We start from the raw sequence: 25,642 nt of genomic DNA, 5'->3' as shown, positions 1-25,642 counted from the left end.
TCCTAGCAGCAAGGATAGGGGAGAGCTCTAGGGAGAGGAAACTCTAGCTTTCAGAGGTATGGCCTGGCCTGTCATCTTCATCCACCTCCCAGCAGGAACATTCTTGCTGCCGCCTAGGGAAGCCAGCCCCAAGCTGTGCTGAGTCTAGCCCCACACCCAACACACCACAACAAGGAGCAGTGCTGGAGAGAAGGGTCTGGAACTGTGGGCTGATCAAAGGGTCACTCTGTGCTCAGCATGACCCAAGCTTCGAAGTGGGAAATGGGTCCTCTCCACAACTGCTTCTCTCCCCAAATTGATATGTTGATGTCCCAAATGGGTTGAGCTTCTGAGTGTAACTGCATTTGAAGAGAAGTCCCTTTAAAAGGTTATGAAATTAAATGAGACCCCCCTTAATGGTGTCCCTGGCATCTTTATGAAAAGAGGAAATGGCATCAGAGACCTGCACAGAGAGATGGCCATGTGAAGAGGAAGTCAGAGAGCAGGTACCGGGAAGCAATAGAAAGAAGCCATAGATAAGCCAATGTACTGGCCCCTTGAGTTCAGACTTAGGCATGAGCAGTGACAGTAAGCATGTGTTGTGTGACAAATGAATGTGAAATGTCCTCATCGGCTCCCATGGTTGAACACTTCAGCTGTTGGTGCTGATCAGGAAAGCTGTGGAACCTTTGAGGGGTGGAGCTTCATTGGGAGAAGGTGTGGAAAGCATCCTGAGTTACTTTGTCACAGTGAGCAACGCTGACTGATACACCCTCTCCTTCTCCAAGCTTGCCCATGCTCCTTGAGTACCAGAGGCACCCTGCCTACCTAGGGATGAGACACACTCAGAGAGGCACCAAGGACCTCGAAATCAAGTTCTTAAGGCCAATAGTCACCGCAATCTCAGATTCCTATGTCTGAAGACCACGTGAAGGACACTTGATGCTGGACAGAACCACCCACCCTGACTCCCAACCACAGTAGGCCTCCACAGGATTCCCCAGGGAATGAGTATGGCCCTGTGTCTGCTCTGGGAGTGTCTTCTGCCGTGAACACTACAGAGTATCTCTTTGTGATGAGACCCTGTACTCAGCGAGGATTCCAGTAAGGCAGAGAAAATGCTGACCCTCCTGCCCGAGACTCGCTCGCACACACAGAACAACATGGAGACAACTGTCCAGCAAGCTTGTGATGGAGGGCCCGTGCTCGGCGGGCACCAGTTGTGTGGGTCCATCTTTAATTATTTTAAATACGAATAAAAGTACAGAATAAATGCGACTGCATACCATACCTTACATGACAAGGGAGGGAGGGAAGGTGTCATACACCCTGGCACACAGCTTTGGGAATACGAAGTGTCTTCGGTACCAGGTCTGTGTTTCGCTTTGGTTTGGGGTGACAGGCTTGAGAGCCATCACCCAAAACACTGCCTGTGCTCGCAACAAGAGGGGGCTTCAACTGAGCAAGAGCAAAGGCAATGCTGGGGACCCCCGGGGAGGGACCAGTAGAGAGAAAACTAGGTCTGGATGGCCAAGGATGGTAGAAAGGGAGGGGCTGCACGTAGAAAAAGACCAGCGATGAACCAAATAATATTGGAAATAATACCTTTGGCAATACTTCTGTAAGAAGCAGAATTACGCTACATGTTATTCACATGCATAGGAGTGCGCAAGAAAAATCTCTTACAATTGTAGTTGGTGCGGGGTGGTGAGATACGTCCTGGAAATGACAGGCTAACTGGTGGGGAAATTAATCCATAAAGGCATCATGTCTCTAATGGAGGAGAAGTCCCGTCAGCAGGACAGCTGAGAGGGCCCCACTCAGTGTAAGCGCGCGCACACACACACACACACACACACACACACACACACACACGGTATTCCAAATAAATACTCTCTCGTGCTCTCTCTCACGCTCTCGTTCTTTCTCTCTCACTCTCACACTCTCTTGCTCAAACACACTCTCTTTCTCTCTCTGAAGTCATTTTTTTCCAAAGCATCCTTGTACTCAGGCCAGACTTTCCCCCTGACTACTGAGCCAAGTGGCCACTGTGAGAGAAGGGGGAATTGTCCTGGAACACAGGCCTCAAGACACACGGCCCCTTCAGTAGCAGAATTGGCGCGGTCCATGCTGATGCCCAGGGCTCTCCCTGAGCCTTCCAAGGGGCCGAGAGTCCCATCTCCAACGAGGGTGGACCGCAGAAGGACTCTCACAGCCGAGCAACTGCACATCCTCCTGCTGCCAAAGCCCAAGTGACAGTCGGGCATGTAATGTGTACGCTTTCTGACGCTGGTGGACAGGATCCTGACCTGAGAACACAGCCTTATGGGCAGCATCCCTTGGCAATACTCCAGTGAAGAGCTTTGTGACATTCCCACCTCGTCCTGTGTGCCAAATGGGCTCACGCTGTTCTCTCTCTTATTCCCTGGGGTCTTGAAAACATGACAAGACTTTCAGAGTCTACCAAGCCGCTAACAGGCCTGGAAAGGTCCACAAACAGCAAAGCTATCTCCTAGTCACACCCCACGTGGCCCGAGCTTAGTTTGTGAGATGTGTTTCTGAGGACATGGGTGTCTCGAGACTCACCCTAAGTGAGTTACAGAACATTGGCTGTACATGACAGAGAATGGAGATAGAAGATTCCCCCAACAGGAAGATGGACTGGAGCCTGTAACCAGCCAGAACCAAAGCCGGAAGCTTCCTCATGCTCTCCAGTGACCCTCTGCAAATGGGGAGGGCTTTACTTCCTTTTGCACCAACTGTTCAATGCCTTGAGGTTGTTCTATTCTGACATTAACAGCAGAACTTCCCTTTCCAAATATAAACTGGAGGAAAACATCCAAAGGAGAAGAAAAGCAAGGCGGGCGGGGCCAGTCAAGTGGAAGAAGCAGTTTGTTTAAAGATGCTCCTTCTCTATGTTGGGCATAAACAAAGTCTACAGGCAGAACAGGTCAGCGAGATGAGCCTGCTGCCAAAAGCTGACTTCTGGGTTTCTTCTCAGCACAGCAAAGGGAGCAAGGCTTATTTCTGATGCCACTTGGGAATACAAACAGAAATGAAAGAGTCTCCATTCTCTGAGCAGCTCTGTTCTCTGCCCACAAGGGGTTATCGATTTAAGCAAGGCCTGCTAGGACATAACACGTGAAGAACAGCCCCAGAGCCGTGGCTTTAATCGGATCCCAGAGCTGTCCAACTCTACATCCAGACAAACTCTCTTGGAGGAAGAAGGGCAGGGCTGGTCTGTGGCCTCCCATAGCCTCCTCTTCCTACCCACTGGGTGCCAGAGATCCATTGCCCTCCTGAGATCCAAGGCACTCTGGGAACAGACAGACGCTACCCCCAGTGTATCTTCCAAGGCTTCAGGAGGAGGAGCCTAGTGATCAGGAGCAGAGCTGCTCAACATGGCAAGAGGATTTTCAAAGTAGTTCCTACAACAGGCGCCTTGGGAGGAGAAGATTGGGTGGGGCTCCGGTGGTTTTCTCCACACTGTGGGCGACAGTTCTCCACCTGGAGACTTTTAAAGTCACGGCAATGACAGAGTCAGTGGGCCCAGCTTCTGCAGAAGGGACTCAGCTCTCACGGTGTCTTCCAGGCAAACGCTTCATCATCCAGGACCTGTGCCAGCCTTGTGTTGAAAGGCCCGTAGAAGTCCCGCAGGATCTTCTGGGTGATCGGCCACATGGGTCCCAGACTACGATCCTCGGGACGCCGTGTGTTGGACGCGGGGCTCTTGGTCATCAAAGCTTCTTGCTTCTCACTTAGAGGCCCTAGAATGAGAAGGAATATGGTCCTGTAAGACTGTAGGTGTCACTTGAAATGAAGAAGACTTCATAGGAGTCCTAGCTGACCTGCACGCTCAGCCAAGGCTTCCATATAAGAAGATATGGTTGGACTGGAAAGATGGCCTAGTGGTTAATAGCACTTGTTCTTGTAGAAGACCTAGCTTCGATTCCCAGCACCTACAAGGGGCCCACAATCATCCATAATTCCACTTCTAGGAGATCTGATACCCTCTTCTGACCTCTGGAGGCTCCAGGCACCCACATGATACACACACACACACACATGCACGTACGCACGCAGAATGATCTGAAACACAGAACAAATACATTTTTTTAAATAAAAAAGATACAGTTGGATTCACCTGGAGAAGCCAGCCATCAGGGGGTCCCTGCTGGTACTGAGACGTGCCCTCACCTTTGGGTCACCTGAGAGTTCATGCCCATCTTCTCTACATAGGCCGCCTTCAAGGCCCATCATTTGTCCTAAGTGACTATGGACAGGGACTTCTGTTTCCTGAAACTCTGCCAACATCACTTCCAGTTTGGGTCCTGAGTGACACAAAGGGGCTTGGGCCCGAGTGAATTCTGCTTCCTCTTTCTTGCTGTGGGGGAGGAATGGTGGCGCCTGTACCTATAGCAACTGTATTGTGGGAAGATGCCCCAGGGCAGGCCGACAGGGGCTACAAATGATGCTCTACTGCCCCATCCCAAATGTCCGGGTCACCAGTTGCTCACTGCCTCAACCTCGGTCACTAGCCCACCAGCTCCTCTCGCTTCTGGACCCCAAGCCTGTAGGACCCAACCAAAACTATTCCTACAGCCCAGCATTTCAGGGATATACAAGACAGAAAAGTGGCCTTATAGTCATGTCTGTCTCAGGACCAAAAGACAACCACATTAGGCAGGAGATCTCTAGGTGGCAAATGAAAGGAAACATGATTCTAAGTCTTAAATGGGATAGAGTGTCTGCATTCAAGCCTATTACCAGCTCTCGGAAGGAAGGAAGGAAAGAAGGAAGGAAGGAAGGAAAGAAGGAAGGAAGGAAGGAAGGAAGGAAGGAAGGAAGGAAGGAAGAAAGGAAGGAAGGAAAAAGAAAGTTAATTCACTGCCTAAGAGTTCTGAATTCCACTGGTGGCCAGATATATTTCAAGAAATGTTCAGTTAACAAAACTGCTCAGCCAGGTCATTAAATGGAACTATAGAAAGGTGGCCTGGTCTGTCATTTACAGCCTCCACAGTTGTCCTTGGGTGACTTATCCACACCCAGGCAGCACACCTCACCTCTGTATGTGCCTCTGCCAACCTGTGTCCTGGTCAGTTAGTGGAGCCTGTCAGCTGGCATCCTCGGGCTGAAGGCAGGCCATGAGCCTCTGACTCTAGAGACTCCCAAGCAACATCTGCCACGATGCAATAAATACCCCAGCCATTCTCAACCTGTGGACCATGACCCCCTCGGCAAGCGTCTCTCTCCAAAAGTATTTACATTACAATTCCTAACAGTAGCAAAATTACAGTAATGAGGTAGCAACAAAAATAATACTATGGATGGGGGTCACCACACCATGAGGAACTGTATTAAAGGGTCACAGCATTAGGAAGGTTGAGAACCAGTGCAACAACAGTCAGACCTCCACATTCCGTGTCCCTATAGGGCTCTCCTAGCCACCAACGTGAGCAGCTTCAGAATTCAATCCCTCTCCTCTTCTTTTTCATTGATTCCTCTCTGGTCCCTCAGCAGTGTAGGTTCCCCATCATTACGGGGCTCACTGTGACAGTACATACCTTCCCCTCTGGGATACAGTTGTTTCCTGAGTTGGACTGGGCTTCCTTCAGCCAAGCTGAAAATCTCAGAGGAGTGCCTCCTCTCCAGAGCTTGCCCACCATCCCATGTACAGTGCCCCATGTAGCAGTTACTAGGTGAACAGGAACTGATCTGGCACCTCTTTGGGAGCCCCTTGGCCTCACACAGTCCATCTCTTCCCATTTTACATTTAACCTAGAGCCCTCCTAAAGAGCCCACATGCCATGGGGAAGGGGAACAACTCCCTCAGAAGGTGAAGTGCTCATCGGTGTTTTTTTCTGCAATCCTGAGGACCTGAGTTTAAGTCTGCAGGATACCCCTAAAGGGCTTGGTGTGGCAGCATGTGCGTATAACCCCTACACTGGGAAGGAAGAGATAGGTAGACCCTCAGACTCCCTGGCTAGTCAGTCTAACCAAGACAGCAAGCTGGGTTCAATGAGACACCAGAGGAAGATCCCAATGTTGACATCTTACCTGTACACACACACACACACACACACACACACACACACACACACACACACACACACACACACACACACACACACACACCACAAAACCATTCACATGAGAAAGCCCATATCCCTGGAGTTTGTGCTGAGTCCCACTGTCTGAAGCATGACACATACCCAGGTTTAGAAACTGGAAGACCTTGTGCATGGTGTACTTGACATTGGATGCGTGGTCTTCCAGACGTAGAATGAGGAACTGCTCCTTACTGAAGACGGTGAGCCAGTCCAGAAGGTACACAGCATACAGACCGACCTGGAGCCTCACCTAGGAAGGAGGAAGAGGGTGTTACTGCAGGAAAACGTTTCCCCAGCCCTGACAGGTGCTTTCCCAAAGCATGATGGACATCTAACACAGAGTCACCTTAGCCTTCCAAATTGTCTTCCAAAGTCCAATCTTAACAAAAGGCGCTCTGTGCCACATGTGCAAAGAACCCCTATCCTTAGGGTTGCATTAGTCTTTACAACAGGTGGCTCCAACCTCTCCTCACAAGTGAGAAGCACAGGAAGGATCTCAAGGGCATACAAGTTCTTTGTATAACCTGAGTGGCTGTCTCTCTGCTGTCAGTCACAGCAGGCTGCAAAAAGTCAAACACCAGACACCTCATTTAGCTCAGGCAACCCAGACAAGGCCCTGGGTTAGTCCCCGTCCGAAAAAAAAAAAAAAAAGGCAACCCGGACAACCATGGCCATGAAAGTGGGTGATGTCCCCCGAATGTAAGCATGAGGGGGTGGAGCCAATGAACAGGAAAGCCTATCTCCTCCCCTCTGACTCATATCTCCAATCCTTACCCGGTTCCTTTTCTCATGCCAAACTGCAAGCTAGGAATAAAGAACTGACCCACTCAAAGACGGGTCTGGTTTCTGCCTTCTGCCCTGAGAGTGACTACTAAAGCCTCTCCCTGGCTTGAATTACCCAACAGGAGTAATTTCATTTCCCTAGAATATCAAGTTAACACAGCGACTTCTGATGGAGCTCTGTATGTGATGGAGCCCCAGTGAGAACTCTGGACACCATAGCTCGGGGTGACAAGGTTCTTCATTGTGGTCATGTGGTCCGACCATGGCTAGGAGGTGCTGGCAACCCCCTATGACTCTAAAGGGAGAAGTGGACTAGAGACTCTGCCCATTTGCTTTCCCTCACTGAATCCTTGCCACACCATAAGCTGTGGCCATGGTCACAGCAGCCTTTAGCGCATCCTGTGAACCCTGTTCTAATACCAAACTTGAAGATGGTTGGTGACTTTGCCCCAGAACTCACGGCTGGCGTCAGAAGGGAGAGCCACTCACCTCAGCCACCTCCCTATTCGTACCCCTTCTCTCTGTCCACTCCCAACAGCACCTGCTAAACACCCACAGGCTCCTGGATGGATCTCCCATCAGTCACTTCTACATGCTGTCCTTCGGCTGTTGCGGTCATGTGCTTTGTAAAGCCGTGAGCAGGTCCCAGCTGGCCCTGGCTCAGGGCCCTGGGCCTCTCCATTTAGAAGCTGCTTTCAGCTCCTAGTTCATTCTTCCTCCATAGCTCCTCCCAGTTCTAGGCTCCTCCTCCAAGCCGTCATGTTTTTGAGGCAAATATTCTTCTTCATTCTCCCTGATAAACTTGGGGGCAGGGCCATCAAGTCACCTCAGGGAAAGCCTTGTGTCAGCATTCACGGTAGCTCTTGGAACTGCTGAACTCTGTGTTAACAACACACTCAGGAAACACCTGACCAAGTGCACGAAGGTGCTTACTGGTTTCGTCTCTCACTATTTTTTTCCACTTCGTCATTTTTTTTTCTAACTAGGCAGGAAGAGGCAAAGGAAGGAAAACAATTAGAGAAAATTGCTGTTGCCTCCAAAATCCACCAGCTGACATCTCTAAACCTCACTTTGGCGCTACTTTGCACCAGCTCATCAAGACTCAAGGCTAGACTGAAAAAGCCAAGTGTGTGTCAGTCCCAGTAACACGGACACAAGCAGCCTGCAACATGGAACAGGCGTGAGACAGCATGCTAGGTCAGGGACTCACGGGCTTTTTATATCTCTTCCCAGCCAGCTTACAGCCAGCTTGGTCTCACAAGTTGATCTCTTCCAGAGAAATTACTTTTTATAACTTGACAGCTTCCAGTAAGAAAGAAAGTGAATGTCAGCGACTGTCACTAGTGTTTTAGTTTATCCTGTCCCTGCATCTGTCCTGGTGACAGAACATCCTCCAAAACCATCTTGGCAAAAGCCCACCACTGCCTTCAAAGACCTGAAGAGTCCTGACTGTACAGGGCCTTCCTCACAGGCAGATTTGGGATTCCTACATATGTGCTAGCTCCAAGGATCGAGTATCCTTCCAATCCACTGGTTCTAGAACCCCTTCCCTCAGCCGGGAGCGCTTTGGGCCCCTTGGAAACACCATCTATGCATACAAGACCACCGTCATGACTGGGAAGTGTTAAGACACCCTAAGACGGCAGCAGACAAAGTCTCATTTCCCCCACGTCTGTCCAGCATAGGGAGGGAACCAAAATAGAATGAGAATCAAAACAGAACCAATGTAGAGAAGCTATTTAGGGCAAGGGCCCAATCTATGTAAAATCAGAAACCACCAAGACTGAGGGAAGCCTTTGAGCTTGTGGATGCTTGGTGACTCACTGACAAAAAACGAGAAACCAGGAGGGCTAATCTGCCTGGACTCAGCAGCTAATCCCTGACAAAGCTAAGTCAGAAGGTCAGTCCCTCACAGATGTGACCCTTGTTCCACTACACAGAAGCTCTGGTACAGAGTGAGCACCCTATGGGTTCCATGAGGCACCTCAGGCGGGGCCAGGGAGCACCTGATAGGGAACCCAGGGAGCCCCTGATGGGGAGCCCAGAGAATACCTTAGGGAGTCACAGGGTCCTAACAAGTACCTTGGGGAGTCTAAAGACCACTGGGGACCATCTCATGGGAATTACAGAAGGCACCTAGTAGGAGATCCAGAAAGTACCTGAGGGGATCTAGTTTTGAGGTAAACCTGGTCACAGGCCCAACTCTGCCTCAGACAGATACCGCCCCAATCCTTACTGTTCTCCAATTTCAGTCGCCACTCCCCATTTACCCTCCATTCTGTCCTCTAACTCCCCACTCAGGCATTCATTTCTTCATCCCTTCAGAAAACCCTGTGAGTTCCCATGTTATCAGGCACCACACTAGTCAGTGCATGGCCCTGACTGCTCAGAGATACCTTTAAACTAACAAAGGAGAAGATGCCTCTCATCAACTGTGACACCTGTTATGGGGTGAAGGGAAGAAAGTGGGTCAGAGTAAAGAAAGATCTGAAGGACGAGAAGCTCTTGGACTGGCAGGGAAAGCTCTTAGATGACATGTCATGGGAGGAGTATGGAGAAGGCTCCCCAGCCCGTGGTTCCCATACTGGAGCACACGCACAAGCACAGAAGGCCTGTTAGGTGCACAAGTTCCCCATCTAACTCTCCCCCATGGCCTAGATGCGTGTCCACAGCTGAACCCTCCATGTGTGACATCTAGGAGGAACCTTGCATTTCTGACCAGCTCTCAGGGGCCTCTCTCTATGAGCCCAGCTCAAAGGCTACCTGAGGACCTAACTGGGGATGTGTGGCCATGACACAGTGATGGGGCAGGAGAGACTGTAGTGATTGGAGGAGGCCTGCAGGCAGGAAGGTGCCACATAAAGGCTTTAATATAGACTGTGCAGGGCTAGCTATACAGCACACCTGCAGTGCCAGGACTCGGGAGACTAACCACATCTCCCATGCTGTAGATGGGATGCCTCAGCAGCTAGAAGGGAACTTTCTTCTCATCCAGGAGGGGGGAAAACCATCTCCCAGAGTAGAGTCCTCACCATCCCTAATTGTCCACTCCTCTTTCTGTGCAGAGTCCCTCCTGGACTTCAGCCACCTTGTCCACTGCCACGCCCCTGCAGCTCTCCTTTAGACAAAAGGTGCTAAGCTATGGTGTTGTCATGCTAAGCCTGTCATAAATGAAATTTAGAGAGCTTGTCTCCTGCTGTCTGGGCACCATTTTTAAGAGCAAGGAAGACAGGTTTCAAAGGCTATCAGGGCTGTTGTTAGCTGCAGGTGGAGAACACCTTCAGTGAGCCTCAGTGGTCCCATCTGTAAAGTGGGAACAATTTGAGAGATCAGTGAGGAACTAAAGTTTGGGATAGTACTCAGTGAGCAACAAACTAAAGTCAGATACTTCCTATCTCTCATCCGTGGGCTTGACAAACATTTCATAAGGATGTATCTAGCACACCTAGAGGTGGAGAGACTCACACAGCAACCCGTGAACTTCCTGCCCAGTCACAATGGTGTTCTCATGATCACTTGGCCTGAAGACAGCAAGGAGGGGAAGCACATCAGGCACGCCCCCTCTTCTCTGTGGGAGGAAGTAGCTGAGGACATCAGATCTCTAGGAAGCCTAGTTAGAGGCAGCCAGAATGCATCGAGCTTGACTCTGCATTTCCTAAGGCATACCTCGGGGTGGGATGAAAATATCACCACATCCGGATCTGCTTATATCAGATGCCAATTCTTTTGCAGGGCAGAAGAAGCCCTTGTTCACGGCTATTAAATCCAACTATGCCTATGTCAGGACTCCCAAAGCCCTGCCTCTCTCTACCCAAGACGCACAGCTGACTTAAACTGGTGTGAGCCTACATCTGTTCTCTGAATTCTCAGGAGATCTCCCAAAGAGAGAACAGGGTGGTGACTGCTTGAGTGACTGTTCCTACCTCTTCTGAGAACCACACTAGCCAAGCGCCTCACCTCTCACTGCTCATCTGGCCTGTTCCTGCCTCTCCCTGCCCCTCTCTTTCCACCTACTTTGCAGGCTCCTGTTGAGTTTCATGGCATCATCAAAACCAGGAAATTCCAAAGGACCAAAGTAGAAGCAACCCAAGAAAGGCTGCACCCAGGCACATCTGAATTCTCTTAACCGACCACCTGCCTTCCCCCACCCTCCAGAGCCTGCTACGTGGCAACTGCTGAAGAAGGGATTTCTGGAGACACACCAGAGCCCTGAAGAAAGAAAGCTGTGGTTTCAAAGCCTAGACTTGGGCCTTGGATTGCCCCCATCTACTGGGTAGCTGGCTACAGAGGCAACCTGACAAAGCCTTGGTAGCCCCACCTATTAAAACAAACCCCAGCACTGGGGGAGAGGGGGAGATACAGCAAGTCACAGCCTTGGGCTGCTGGGCAGCCAATGCTGGCAGAGTCCATCCATCACTTTCCTGTCAGGTTGGAGCACTTTCACCCCTCAGTGGACTCTGCCTACGTGTGCCAGGGTGCAGCACTATAGTTTGTCAGTCAGTATGGCGGCACATGTAAACAGTTCTCCATCTCGAGTCCCTAGAACAGCCTAGAATAAAGCAATTGAATTTCAGAGAGGCTAAGACACGTGAGCAAAGCCAGGAAATACCAGAACGAACCCACACTACAGTCTGCCTCCAAAGCTTGCCTGACTGAAAATGTGGCTATCTATGCTGAATCTTCCTTGCCAAACTGCAATGCACACGAGAAGACAGCCTAGAATCCTGCTTGCCGGCCCTGACTTAAGAAAAGGTGGACAGAAAGCCAAGCAGAGGGACTGCTGTCTTTCCTGAGCCTCACTACCCTGAGGTGGAGGATGCTAATCATTCTTCGGTGTCGCATCTACATCGGCGAATGCCCGATCTGGGACATGGCCCTACATGGGACAGGTGTCTAGATGCAAGAGCCCTGCTGAGGAAGCACTTAGACCGGGAAGCCTTGCCTGGGAGATGCGACCTCAGGTAGCTTCCTGAATTCACCGCCAGCAGGAGTCTTTACATAAGGCTGGAGTGTTAGGTGTATTCCTTCAGAGGAGAATAACAGAGGGGTGAAGAGAACATTCTTCAGTGAAGAGCTTGCTGGAGCATCCTGTCACTGGTGGGTAATTCTGAAAGCCAATAACGACCCCGATGCTATAGAGATGCTCTGAGGCGATCTGAGGACGAGGTGTCCTCCCGTCTGCCAGCTCCTATCGCAGAGCTGCGTGCAGAGCCTTACGAAATGGCAGCCCTCCTAAGTGCACCCTGGGTCTCTAGGAGAGGGAGGGGATGCATGATGAAAAGTGTCTGGGTGACAGGCCAGGAAGGACAGTCAGCAGGCTCAAAGGCCCCAGCGGCTGCCACCGCTTTCTCAGTCAGGAGCATTTGCTTCCGTGCTAGCCACTGCTCAGAGGCAGCTGGCTGAGTCTCATTTGCACATTCAAGCGCGCTGCCCCCCAGCTCTGCACTAAAACCCTGTTCACAATGCCCCCTGCACATAATAGCGTCAGAGTGTGCCTGCTCTGGAAGGCCGGCTTGGCGAATACGCACGGGCATGGCATTGTTCAGGGTGTTGTTGTAGACGCAGGCGCGCAATGAATAATCCAGCATGCAATTTTCAAACAGCTGCAGAGCCTCCGTCACCTTCTCGTGGAAGTCATCGGCGGATTTATTTGAACTTGCAAAGTAGAGATAGTCTGAGTACAACCTGCGAAATAAAATGCACGGATAATCTTACCATCCGAGGGTGGGAAACCGCACTGTGTGGGTGACAGTGAAAATCAGCTTGCCATTACGTTAGCTGGTTTGGTTTATTAAAATATGACAATTCTCTTCCCTTTCTTTCAAAGGAGCCCCCTATCCCCTCCCTTCTTGCTCCCACCCGTAACATACCGCCCACCCTTCCCACTCAGATACGTCTATACTGCCCCCAAGCACTAACCAATCCCGTGTTTTGTTATTAGTTGGTGATTTTTTTCCCCTCTTTCTTTCTTTGGTTAAAGTTATCTTATTTACTAGTGGGGGGTGGGGAGGTCACACAAAAGCCACGGCACACGTGTGAGCCCAGAGGTCAGCTCCATGCAGTCAGGTCTCTCCTTCCACCTTTTCATGGGTTCCAGAGATGAAACTCATGCCCAGGCTTGTTGCTAGGTCACCGTGCCTACATTTGCTTTTAAAAAAATAAACAAACAGGGCTGGAGAGATGGCTCAGCGGTTAAGAGCACTGACTGCTCTCCCAGAGGTCCTGAGTTCAATTCCCAGCAACCACATGGTGGCTCACAACCATCTATATTGGGATTCGATGCCCTCTTCTGGTGTATCTGAAGACAGCAACAGTGTACTCATATATAATAAATAAATAAATCTTTAAAAAAATAAATAAACAACAAAACTCTCCACCGCTATTTTTTGGGAATTGGGGTGGCACTGCATGTCACAGCATACATGTAGAGGTCAGAGGACAAGATATGTTCTCTCCATCCACCATGTATGTCCAGGAGTTGAACTTAGGCTGTCAGCCTGGGTAGAGGGTTCCCTTACTCTCTGAGCCCTCTTAGCTTGCTGTTTAAAATTCCTTCTGGTTACCTCAGGAAGAGACTGTCTGCACAGCCGGGTTTCCAAAGTCACTCCACATCAAAGAGAAGCCATGAAAAGTTCTGTACTGTCTCATCCCCTTCTCTTAAGGGGAACCCAGGGCACCTGCCATCCACGCAGGATTTCAACCCCACGTGAAATTCCTGACTCTTCCCAGTGATACTCTGAATGTCTAGAGCTACATTTAAAATTGTGCATGGCGGCTCATGCCTGTAATCCCAATTTAGGAAGTAGGGGGTCACTGAAATTTGAGGTCTGTGGGAATAGGCAGCGACTTATCGGGCCAATTTTGGCTTTGGTGTAAAAACCCTGTCTCCAAACAGAATAAAAGCATCCACACGTAGGCACAGATACCTCTGCAGACTGGTATGTTCAAAAGTCCAAGCAGACACCACATATATGCGCATTTGCATGTAACCACATTTTCCACAGGAGTTGCCAGTCTCCCTTGACAGTTACTGGTATGTTTTTTTTTTGTTTTGTTTTTTTTTTTTTTTTTAATGTTTGCAATGTGCCATGTTAGCGAGAATCTTGCTGTTAAAGGAAAATTTATCAATGGTGCAGACCTGTGATCCCAGCACTCAATAGTGCTGAGGAAGAAAGATCTTGAGTTCAAAGACAACCTCAACCACATAGTGAGTTCAAGGTCAGCTTTGACTACATATCTAGACCCCTGGGACAGGGAGGAGAAGATGGGAGGGGACAGCAGAGGAGGTGGGGGAGGGAAAATTCATCTGAACCAATTAGATCCTTCAACTAAATACATCTGTTTAAGTTTTGGTTGTAGACATTGCTAAGCTGGTTTGGCTATAACCCACCCCCTAGTCCCATAGCTTGACTATCCCCTGACCTGATCCTCTGATTGCCAGCCTCCTAGCCCAGCAGATGTCTGGTTATCCTGCTGAGGGAAGAATCCTGGTGCAGCAGTTTAGCCAGGCTCCCCTTACCCTCAGTGCTTCCCTTTAGTGTTCTACTCCTAGCCCTTCCTCTTGCATATAAACCCCCACGTTCCGCTGTCTCCAAGCTGAGCTCGATCGATCTCCTCTACAGCAGAGCCCCATCACCACAGTCCTACACCTCTGGCAACAGCCGGAAATGAAGCCTGTCTGAATGTTTCAGCAGATGTTGGGATAATTTCTTCGCTTTGAGAACTCCTGGGACGTGCTTCCTACTCCATTGCTGCTTGGAGAGGGAGTACGAATTACCTCCTTTCCGCTTTGTTTTCCCAGATGTTTCTCTCCTCACCCCTCCTGAAAACACCTGCCCAGAGGAGCTCCCACAGCTCTGTGGGACTCCCTTCATGAAAGCCTAGCTGTCACCTCCTACCAAGGGTGATACTGGGCTGCCTTCAAGTGACTGTGGCTCTATGGCATGCTGTCCCCCCACCCAAGTCTGTGCTTTCTAGTCCCCTGTGACACCTCTGTTTCCAGTGAGTCTTCTCATCCTTGTGTATCTAGGAGTGGGATATCTGCATGGAGAATCATGCCATGTTTCCATGTGCACTGAGCTATACGCATGCTACAGAGGCCATGCCCCCTGCCAGAAAGGCAGAGCACTCTTACTATTCTCACCCGTAACATGCCACCGGAACAATCCATAACAATCCAGGCGACATTTCACAGGGATCATATCTACCTCACCCCTACCTACCTGGCACAATGTCCCTGAGTATTCTTTTAGGGTGTCTTACGATAGTTGGGACTACCCAGAGGTTGCCTAAAATCAGGGCACAGGTAGAGTGCTTTGCTTATCTCAGCTTGGCCAGGCAAGCATTTCACAAGAACTTGCCTTGGGCCAGCAAGATGGCTCGGAAGAAAAAAGTGACTGCCACCTAGCCTGTCAACCTGAGATCAATCCCTGGGACCCATGGCGTGAGTAAGATGTCCTCGTGCACACAGATAAGTGCTGGAGAAGCGAGGAAAGTTAAACAGGCAGGCTTGTCTCATCAGATAAAGGAGACGTTTGCCTGCCTTCCACCCAGAATACCTGGAAACGATGTAGTTTACAACATGGCAGTCCTTTGCTATCTATAGCGCCAGGCTTTACCAGAATCCCCCAGCATACTAAACTTGTTTATCCCAGAACCTTTCCCACCAAATCGTGAACATTGTTTCTGAGTTCATAAAACCCATTCTTATGGGCCACGGCACTTGGATTTTACAACAGTCTAAGTCACTTCTCTCTCATCTTAGGGATAGTGCAAACCTTGAGCATTCTTCTTCAATCCTTATCTTGAGCAATGTTTCTAAATCAACAGGACCCATCTTTAAGGAAGAAGCCATATGTACTTTGTAAAAGGTTTCAATATAACTACATCTTAAGCTTTGTTGCACACAGGAAACTGAGTTAATTGTCATCAGGAAACTTTTTTCCCCAAAATTGTGCTGTGCTTAAATATGGCTAAACTATACTGTCTGGGGTCAGACTCCATAAATTTGAATCAGTGATGGCTAACTAGAGTCAGACTGAACCAAGCTTCATTTTTGTGTCTCCTCCAATCCTTCCACTGCTGGACTTACAGCTTGCAGTGACCCCCACAAGGCCCACTGGTAGGAGAGAACCAACTCTGGAAAGTTATCCTATGACCTTCACATGCACACTTTGGCACGAGTGTGCACACATACACACATAACCAATTGAAAAAAAAAATCATTACTTTCAAAACCTCTTGCCTCCCGACGCTCCATACTTTTCATGAGCAGAATGATTCCCAGAGCTCATATATCCACCCAAGTTAAACCAATTCTGGTGGCCCCAGTATCGGTTGAACTTTTATCCTTAAATGAGAACATGTCCTGCAGGGCAGTCAGTCACAGCTAGTTACCACATTCCCATGGACCTCAGTACATAGGTCAGTCAGGAGCTAAGACTAAGGAGTCCACTTGGAAATCTGTACGATGGCATGCCCTTCCTGCTTCCCGTGTATCCTAGCATCTCTGGCAATCAAGAGCATGGCTCAACCCAAGAGACTGTGCCAGAGGAAATTACAGCGGCAGCTGTCCCGACTCCCCGCCAGACCTGCATGTAATCCGCCCAAGCCTGACCCTTCCTCAGGATGGCCACAGAACTACCCACATAAACTCCCTCAGAAAAACCCAGTCATTGGATCAAGGCTCCCTTCTGACATTTTTCCCTCTATGGTAATAATTCTTAGAGGCATTTGATTCATAGATAAAACAAAAGTAATTAAAGCCTGTCCCAATTCTTGGTTTAAAAAAAAATGTCTGCTGAGTCCATGAAGTTCTTTAGCAATGGGAAAGTAATTCCCGAGGAAACGCTGGAATGTGTTCAATGTTCCATCCTACCTACGCCCACCCGGGGAAGGTTATGGGGTACCCACAGCTTTGCATGTTTGGGGCACCCAGAGGCAAACTCATGTATACTAACTACCTTTTAACCTTTTAAAGTAGTGGAGGCAACTTTCACGGCAAGGTGAAAGGAGGCTTCTAGGGCAGAGATTGGACTCTGGCAGCCAATTAGAAAAGACCAACGAACACTGAAAGCCACCGGACACTGCAAGCCTGGGCCAGCCAGACAAACCTGTGACATCCTGATTTCTGACTTCCAGTCTCCATACCAGGATAGAAAATGGCGTCTGTTGCTTTAAGAAACCGAGTGTGGGATGATTTATTGGAGCAGCCCTAGAAGAACCGTGCAGTCTGTAATCCAAGGAAGATGAAGGGGGTCGTCTGATTGAGTGCCATTCTCCACCAGAGATCCTGAACGTCTGTCCCAGATGTACAGAGAAGACTACCCATGAGGTCATGCTTCCATAAGGAAACAAGGAGGTGGCGTCACAGCCAGGCAGGAGCTGGGTCCTCCAAGGAACGAGGACAAAGCAGTAACAAGGGTGATGACTGTGGATGACTGACAAGCTACTTGGATGATTAGAACCCCTCAGAAAATGACAGCAAACATATTAAGACACATATCTAGCAGGCACAGGAGTGTAGGGACATAAAAGGAAAAGACACAGACCTAAGCACCCTGAGTTCTGGCTTCAACATCAATAGCACTGTGGTGACGTAGAAGAAAGAGCTGTATGAATCATCACAGGACTATAGGACACCGATGCCACCTGAGGGTACACTCACAAAAAACAGCATCGAAGTCTGGGGAGGGCACAGGAAAGTGACAGGCAATCCGACACCTAAAGGGACACCAGGTGCTGGGTGGCAGGTGGTGACAGGCAAGGACCAGCATCTACAGGGAAATAAAGACTGAGTAGAATGGTTGCTCTTCTAAACCCCTGCAGGACAGTCCAGTGGGTGGAAAGCTCGACTTCACAAAAGGGGAATTTTCTCCAGGAGGGCAATGGCTCTCACAGCCTAGACTGAAAGGGATGAAGGTTTTATAGTAGCAAGCAGGACATGGGGTCGGAAAGCCCCCAACTTTCTGTATCAGGGCTTCCCAGACCCCTCCTGCGATCCACCTCATCTTCTCCCGGTCTCAAACCACTCTGAACAGATGGCTGTTACATTTGGCCAAGACTGTTTCCAACGGCAATTCCAAATATAAGCCCAAGAACATTCCAGGCCTTCTGTGCTGTGGTTATTTTAGCTGCCTGCTGGTGCAGATCTGTAACCGAGGGCCTGTGTGAAGGCCAGTCAAACCCTGTCAGTTCTGTGGAGGAACCCCAGGAGTTCTGGAACCCCAGGGGAGGTGGTAGAAGGGTTTGTTTGTGGGCCAAAGAGGGCTCCTCTTAAAATTACCACATGTTCCCACTGAGACAGACAATGCCTTATCACATAATACCTGGGTGGGTAGCTCAGTGCCATTGCCGCTCGGTTAAGGGGCTCTGCTCTGAGTTAGCACAATTGGAGGTCAGCACACAGACGGCAGTTAAGTAGGATCTGGGGCTGGGGTGTGGCTCAGTGTCTGAGCACTTGGTTCACTTCCTTGTACAAGACTCTGTTTTACAGATTCCACAGTTGGGGCAACGGAGGTAGGATGGGGTGGGGGCAGTAAAGCAATTGTTGATCCCTGGGTTTTGCAGAAGCCAAATTAGGTTAGCACCAGAAATCCTCTCCACATCAAGCCTATGACCATGCATGAGGGACTTGCAGGAGGCTCCATGCTAGCTAGGCATAGTCCACAGGTTCTCATTCTGTCCCCCACAATCACCCCATAAGATCCGCCACCCTATCATGAGAAACTAGAGTTAAGACAGGTTCTGGGGCTCACTCCAGGTCACATCTCCTAGAAACAAACCGAGGTCTGCCCAGCCCCAAAGCCCACAGGCCCTATAGCCCCTTCCAACTTAGGGTAGGAGACAAGCCAGTGGCTAACCAAGGTGGGCGCCAGCCATTTGAGTCAATGGTTTGAGGATGTTGTTTAATGTCTCTATCACTTTAGGTACACAGTGATTTAAAAACAAAAGAGTCAGTTTTGTTCTAGAATTGCTCAATAAGTCACAGTAGAGTAAAACTGCTTAATAAGTCACAGGAGACTGGCATAAAATTACAACATGTGACCAAGCTACAGACTGCCCATCATCACACACAAAAAAAGCTAATGTGTCATGGCGTGCCACAATGCTCATTTACAAAAATGACAACAGCAATAAATGGAGCCCGTTGCACACCAGCACACGCTGTGGTCACTTATCACTTGGACAGGCTAATGGTGCTTGCATAGTTCAGTAGCCATCAGCAATGTTTGCTCCTAATGACAACTGGTCTCTTCCTTGCCCTCCCCTCCACATGGGGAGACAGTCTCGGTGGAAATAAGCAGGATGGCCAATGGCCCAGCAAATCTGCCCTTAAATAAACAGTTTGGAAACTGAAGGATTCAAGTCTCAAAGTCTGTCTTCCACTCACAAGTTGAGGCCCTCATCTGGTGGTCACCCCAAGATCGTCTTCACACAGCATCCCAACAAAGACACCAGCTGTTCTGTGGTACGGCTACTGCAAATGGCTCCTCTCTGCCCAGTGGTCTGAGGCCAATGCTCCCAGGCCAGGAAAGGCCCAGATGGGGGGAAGGTTTTAGCAGCAAGTGATCCCCACCTCAGGTCAAAGATCTGTAGCCACAATCACTTGCAGGCTTCTCTGGGCCAGCCCCTTTCCGAGTTCAGACTTGGCTCTCTTGAATGCTGAACAAGTGAACAAGGCCAGTTTAGGCTTAGTCCCCTATTTCCTCATTTTTAGTGCTCACACAAAGTTTGCAAAACCAGAAATCTCTCCTCCTTTCTTACCAGAACAGCCCCTACACACACACATACACACACACACACACACACACACACACACACACTTCACCTGAAAGAATCACTTCACCCACAAAGAATTCACATCCAATGGCTAATAGATGAGAAATTCCCCAACCAGGGGCAATGCTGAAGGATGATCACAGCTCCCCCCAACCCCACCAAAACACATGGAGTCAGCCCATGCCTCTTTGGGACACCAGAGACCCACAAAGTTGAGTGGGGCAAGATCTGAGCAGGGCATAGCACAGCACTCAGGTGAGCAGGGGCACACCTATGCTCACACCCCTATGCTCACACCCCCCAATAGCCATGGGCTTGACCAGATGAATGGCTTAGCATCATAGGCATATAGTGGCTTAAGTGTGTCTAGGGTGCACAATAATACTTGGTGAATGAATGCTATGCATATGCACTTAATTTAATAACAGCCCACTTCCCCCATTTCACTGATAAGGAAATAAGACCGTTAAGTTACTTGCCTCAGGTGGCAAAGCCTTGATGGGCAGGGCTAAGATCTGGAGGCAAGATGTTTAGGTATCCAGGAGTGGTCCCTATGGCACACCATACGCTTGCACATCTGTATACCCACTCAGTGGTAAAAGCTGCTCCCCGACTGCACACCTCCGCACATTCTGCAGACTACAGGGACTCAATCAAGCCTGCATCCCCATCCAAATGCTTGGCCTAGCTGTTACTGCATGTTCCCTGTGAGCATGAACAATTAAGAAGGAATGGGCCTCTTTTCCTCCTAGTCCATATGTAGATTAATTACTTACCCAGTCCAGAGGGTCGCTAAAAAGGCAGTTTATATAAGCAGAAGAAGAACACAGCTCTCCAGGCTTCAAGGCCCAAGGGATTAGGGTCAAGATGGAAGTCTACTTAATTGAGTAGAGCCCTGCTTCCCTGTAGACCCATCATCATGAAATATGGAAAGCAATCATTCCTGGATGGTCAGTTCTGGGCATCGCGCTATGACTCCACAGAATTAAAAACAAAACTGAAGACATATAAAAAGCCTTAACAGATGGTGCACAGCCCGCTCCTAACATCCCTTGAACAGAAGAATGTGACAGGGGCAGGGAAGTCAACATCTTCCTCATGAGCCATGCCTCATATAGACCAGGGGAGCGGCCCTGAGTGAGGGAAGTAAGCTTTTCTCACAAACAAGAGAGAAAGGACAGGACCAGTCCAGAGAAGGATTAAGTGAAGGAATTTCTGCTTGTCTGTTGGTGGCTTCTTTTTAATTAAGTGGACAATTTGGCCCAGGAATCCATTAGCTCTAAATTGTTGCAGTCTCTTATAGAGAGACTTAGACCATGAATTCATGGCCAGCCTCTGCCGTTCGGAACCCCCCCCCACCTCCTCCACACACAGACTTCTTCATTATTCCTCTCTCTTCCCCCAGGGTGGGGGTTGGATTTACTGCTTCTGACTTTCTCTGAGAACTTAAAAGTCATTAGGATTAGCCTTCTCCAATCCCAGCACGTTCAACCCCTTTGCCTTTAATCAATTAACAGAAACAAAGGCTAACTGTGAATCAGAAACTACAAACGCCCCCTCCTCCACCTCAGCTGACTTGTAGAACTAAATGAAGAATTTGGACCAATCCAACTGGTGTGGATCGGCCCAAGGAATCTTCTACTTGCAGAAGGCAAAGCCGGGAAAGCCAAAGTGGAGCCAGTTTCACTAATGGGGACATGGGCTCTAGTGTTTGTTTTTCCAAGAGCAGCGTAAACACACAATATTTATCATTCTTCCCGGCTGAGATGGGAAAGGAGCTGAGCTGGCCACTCCAGACAGGCCTTGAGGCTATGGGTTTCAAAAGTCGAAATTCCCACTCTTGCATATGTTGGGTAATGTTTAAAAAACAGCAAACAGCTGCTGCCCCCACTAACTCACAGCACAAGCACGCACGTGACAGTCTCCCTCGGGCACTGGAACTGACGTCAAGTTGAAGTTACTCTTCTCTGGTCTACAGGGTGGGTACCAGGTTTCCAAGCACCAGGTGAGAACTAAGCACCCAAGAGAGAGGCTGGACCAGGGGATTTTTCTGGGGCACACAAAATATGGCAACAGTATTGGGATGGCACAGAATTGCTCACAACTGATTTGCTAGCCAACCTCTCCCTTGCTGCTTTGATGACATCATCAGCCATGCTGGAAAAGCCTAGGCCAGGGATGGAGGTATACCTCCAGCTGAGTCAGAAAAGAACAGAGGTCATAGCCCTGCAGAAACCCAGCTCTGCCACAATCATGTGAGTGTGGAACCTAATCGGCCTCCCTCCCAAGCCTTTGGATGAGACCCAGACACTCACAGACACCTTAGCCCTGAAGCAGAAAACTCAGTGGATTCCTGGAAACTCGGAGCTGGTAAGTGGGCAGTAGGAGCAGTGATAACTTGGAGCAGCTTCTCACACTGCTTGCTAGCTACTGAACACTGCAGGGCACCTGCCTAACACAGGCTCCGACGAGGCATCCTGCCCTCCTCACTCCACACTCCAGTATTATCACACCGGTCACGACACAGTTGATACCCACAGCCCTGAGCCGCCATCCTAGCTTGCCACTCAATGGCTGAGCACCCAGCAGAGCCCCTAGCATGCAGCCAGCACTCAGGGAGTGCTTTTGCTGATGACATATTTGTGCTAAGCTGAGGACCAGAAAGGATGAAAACTTTCACCTTCAGTTTCTGGCAGAGGTCATTTGTTCTTTAAGGGGGGGAGGGGGAGGGGAGGAGGAGGAGGAAGAGGAGGAGAAGGAGTGGGGAGGAGGAGGAGGGGAAGGGGAGGAGGAGGGGGAGGAGGAGGAGGAAACACAGAGCTGGCCCTTAGAACCTCCCGAAAGGGGGTTGTCCACGGCCAGCCAGGAAAGCAAGTAGAGCAGGTTCTACTTCCGGTCACAAGTCTGAGCCCCGGCTAACATGACTGTCCCAGGGCTCAATTTCCTAGCAGTCCTGTCCTCAGAGCTGGGGGTACAATACTCTAGGGCTCAATCTCCAGCAAGAAGACACATGTCTCTAAATGTGGTATGTCTTCTACTCAGGGTGTTTTTCTCCTTGAATTACCTTCCATTCTGGCCTTTATAGCAAACTCTTACTCATCATTTAAAACCCACTCTCCGACCTCGCACAGAATTAAGCAGCAGGAAGAACAGTAGGGAGGTGTGTACTGATCAGAAAGAATGTTCTACCAGGGAACTTGGGCTGAGGTGGCATGGGGGATGGAGCAGAAGCAGCTGTCAAAATACCTCAGCGGGTGGTGAGGGTCAGCTTCCTCAAGCCTGTCTTTTGCAGAGCTATGCAATCCTGTCTGCAGGAATGTACTCCAGCCCAGCTGTTCTAGGCCAGAAAAACCCAGCCCACTCCATGAAAAGAGGGTCAACTTCCTGGCTAGAAGAGAAAGTAGACACGGCTGCCTTGGGAACAGCATGAATTGGTTGTCCCTTGGTGTAGACCCAGGAGACTGCCCCAGAGAGATGGTTCTCTGTTCAACCATCTTCTAAAGAAGAGATGGAGCCCTTCTGGAGCCTCCTGAGGATTTGGAAACCTGGCTCAGCAAATGAGAGAGGCAAGCATATGCTTCTGGGCAGCCATGAGAGATGCTAGACTTCATCTTTACAAGACTTGCCTTAAGGATGCACTCATGGCCCATGCATGCATATGATAGGAAAGAAGGCTGGAGGGATAACTAATAGTTCTGGCCATGGGAGATCATGCATGGCCGCTTCCTTCATAGCTTTTGATGCTATAATTCCCTTCATACCTTTACAATAAGCACAGCTATTGTTAGGTCGGGGCCAGGAAGCCATGCCATCTGAGGAAATCAAATAGGCACTTCCTAGGGCCGTGGTAACAAAGTGTTTCACAGTCCTGGCACATGACAAGAAGAGCTTCATCCATCACTCAGAAAGTTAGATTTGTGAAACGTAGGTGTTAACAGGGCTGGCTTCTCTGAGGCTCCAAGCCTCTCACAACTTTTAGTAAGTGCACCAATCCTTGGTATCCCTTGGCTTGTGGCCACATCCTTCAATCCCTTCACACACTAAATCCCCTACTCCATCTGTGAAAGCCTAATTTCCAGAAAAAGCTACCAGGACCCGGGATTTCAGCATATCTTACTTGGGGCAGTGGTCATAATTCATCCCATAGGAGAACATGGAAAATGAGACACGAAGGGCTGTAGGCATTGTCTGCCAGTATCAGGTAGCTACCAGAGTTTGAGATGATTACATTGGATTGTATGGCTTGGGAGTATAAATGGGAACAAGATGTGGACAAGACAGATAGGAAGCTAAGCTGTTGTAGCCAAGACTGGCCATCTTAAGTAGAGACCCTTCATTCCTGTTGTGACAGTATTTGGAGGGCACAGCAGATAAAGTGACATAAAGGTCCTGGCAGTTTACTGCACACATGTCACCACCCTGGTACTGTCTGTTCAAATGCACCAGCCCTGCCTCATTTGGACCTGGGCAAGCCCTGACCTTATCAGATGTAGAGAAACCTGTCAGTCATGCACCCTGTCTTTGGTTTTCAGGGAAGCAGGAGTACATGTTCAAGGCTGAGGGAGACCCACCAGCTCAAGAAACTCAAGAGAATCCCAACACCCATGACACTAAGGATATCCCCAAAACATAACAGCACTGTACGCTTCATCCCTTGGTCAGACCCCTCAGAGGTTAACACCCACGGACCACAATCAAAACTGCTAAGAGAGTAGGCCACAATTTGTTTAACTGCAGGGAGGATTTCCTTAAGAATAACATTTATGTAAGAAGCAGCAGTAACATCCTAAGTTATGCTTGTTTATTATTTTTCTTAAACAGGCAAATCTTATCTGCAAAGAAATGGAAGCTCTTTGGCTCCAAAAAGCCCCTTCTTTTCACCAAAAATGCAAAACCTGGCACCCCCACTCACCTCTCCACGGGATCCCTGAGCATGACAAGGAGCTTGGCTTCAGGCTGAAAGGCATGGATGAAGTCTTGGGTCAGGAACGGTGGCTCTCCGTCTGTGCTGTTGTCATAGAAGAAGGTCCAGGCATTGTTATCCCACATTGTAGAGGCGCTGGCCTCTCCTGCAAACAGACAGAGAGCAGATGCTGGGCCATAGAGCATGGGCTCCCACTGTGAGCCCGAGGCCAAGCCTGTGCCTTCCTCTTAAATAGCCATGACAGGCAGGCTTCTCATCCATTGTTGGCAGATGGGACTCGGGGGTCTGATAAAAGAACAACTGGTTTCCACCCCTCCCGGAGCCACCTCTACCCTCAGCTTCTCACCTCAGAAGGAACAAAATACAACCTTTATTAACATCTAGGACTTTAGCTTCACAATATTTAGCTTTGCTGGCAGCTCATAGCTCTGTGGCCTTTTAAGGGCCCACTGAGAATCTACTAGAAAGTTTCCTTCAAAATGTGTCAGGAAGAGAAAAGAGTCATTTGGGGAAGCTGACCCTCAGTGGAAAGCCGGATGCAATTTCCATCTATCTTTCCTTGGAACCATAACATTTAGTCACGGGCACAATTTCCAGGACCAAATGAAAGGAAGACTTTGCCAGAAGCCCAGGGGGTCTCAGCCTCAGCCCCCTGCTTCCCTGAATGACCAGCTGTCCATGCCCATTCCTCACTCCCTGCTCTTTCTATAGCTAGCACTCCATGCTGGGTGGATGAACAGGGCCCAACACAGTTTAATCAGAGTCTGCCCTGACAGGAGGATGAAAACATGAAGTACAGCTTTGGGGAGCAAGGGAAGGCCAAGACACGGGCACTTAAACAACACAGACTCTTGAATAATTGAAGTAGTTACTGTTGTTGTTGTTGTTGCTGCTGCTGCTGCTGCTGTGTATGAGTGGGAGGGTAGGGTAGTGACATCTGTATCCCTATGTGCACACATATGTGTACCTGTTTATAAAGACCAGACAACGAGGAATGTCTCCCTTTATTGCTTAGTCTTTTGAAATCTGGGTCTCTCACTGAGCCCAGAGCTTGCCAATTGCCCAG

At 49.4% G+C, this 25,642-nt stretch overlaps 1 protein-coding gene across 2 annotated transcripts in view; it reads right to left on the bottom strand.

Annotated features, from left to right (window-relative positions):
* Positions 1–1,962: 1,962 nt before the first annotated feature.
* Chst15 (carbohydrate sulfotransferase 15) overlaps positions 1,963–25,642 on the bottom strand; it is a 77,545-nt gene continuing 53,865 nt past the window's right edge. For both annotated transcript variants that reach the window (XM_032892421.1, XM_032892422.1), the window contains exons 5-8: positions 24,565–24,721; positions 12,401–12,557; positions 6,192–6,339; positions 1,963–3,746 (exon numbers count right to left, since the gene is read on the bottom strand). In XM_032892421.1, the coding sequence (XP_032748312.1) occupies positions 3,556–3,746; positions 6,192–6,339; positions 12,401–12,557; positions 24,565–24,721 (653 nt within the window). In that variant the 3' untranslated portion in view covers positions 1,963–3,555. The remainder of the gene's footprint in view (positions 3,747–6,191; positions 6,340–12,400; positions 12,558–24,564; positions 24,722–25,642) is intronic.

This window comes from Rattus rattus, chromosome 2 (assembly GCF_011064425.1).
Source record: "Rattus rattus isolate New Zealand chromosome 2, Rrattus_CSIRO_v1, whole genome shotgun sequence".
Classification (NCBI taxonomy): domain Eukaryota; kingdom Metazoa; phylum Chordata; class Mammalia; order Rodentia; family Muridae; genus Rattus; species Rattus rattus.
The sequence above is the reverse complement of the archived record's forward strand: the minus strand, read 5'-3'. Positions and strand labels throughout refer to the sequence as shown.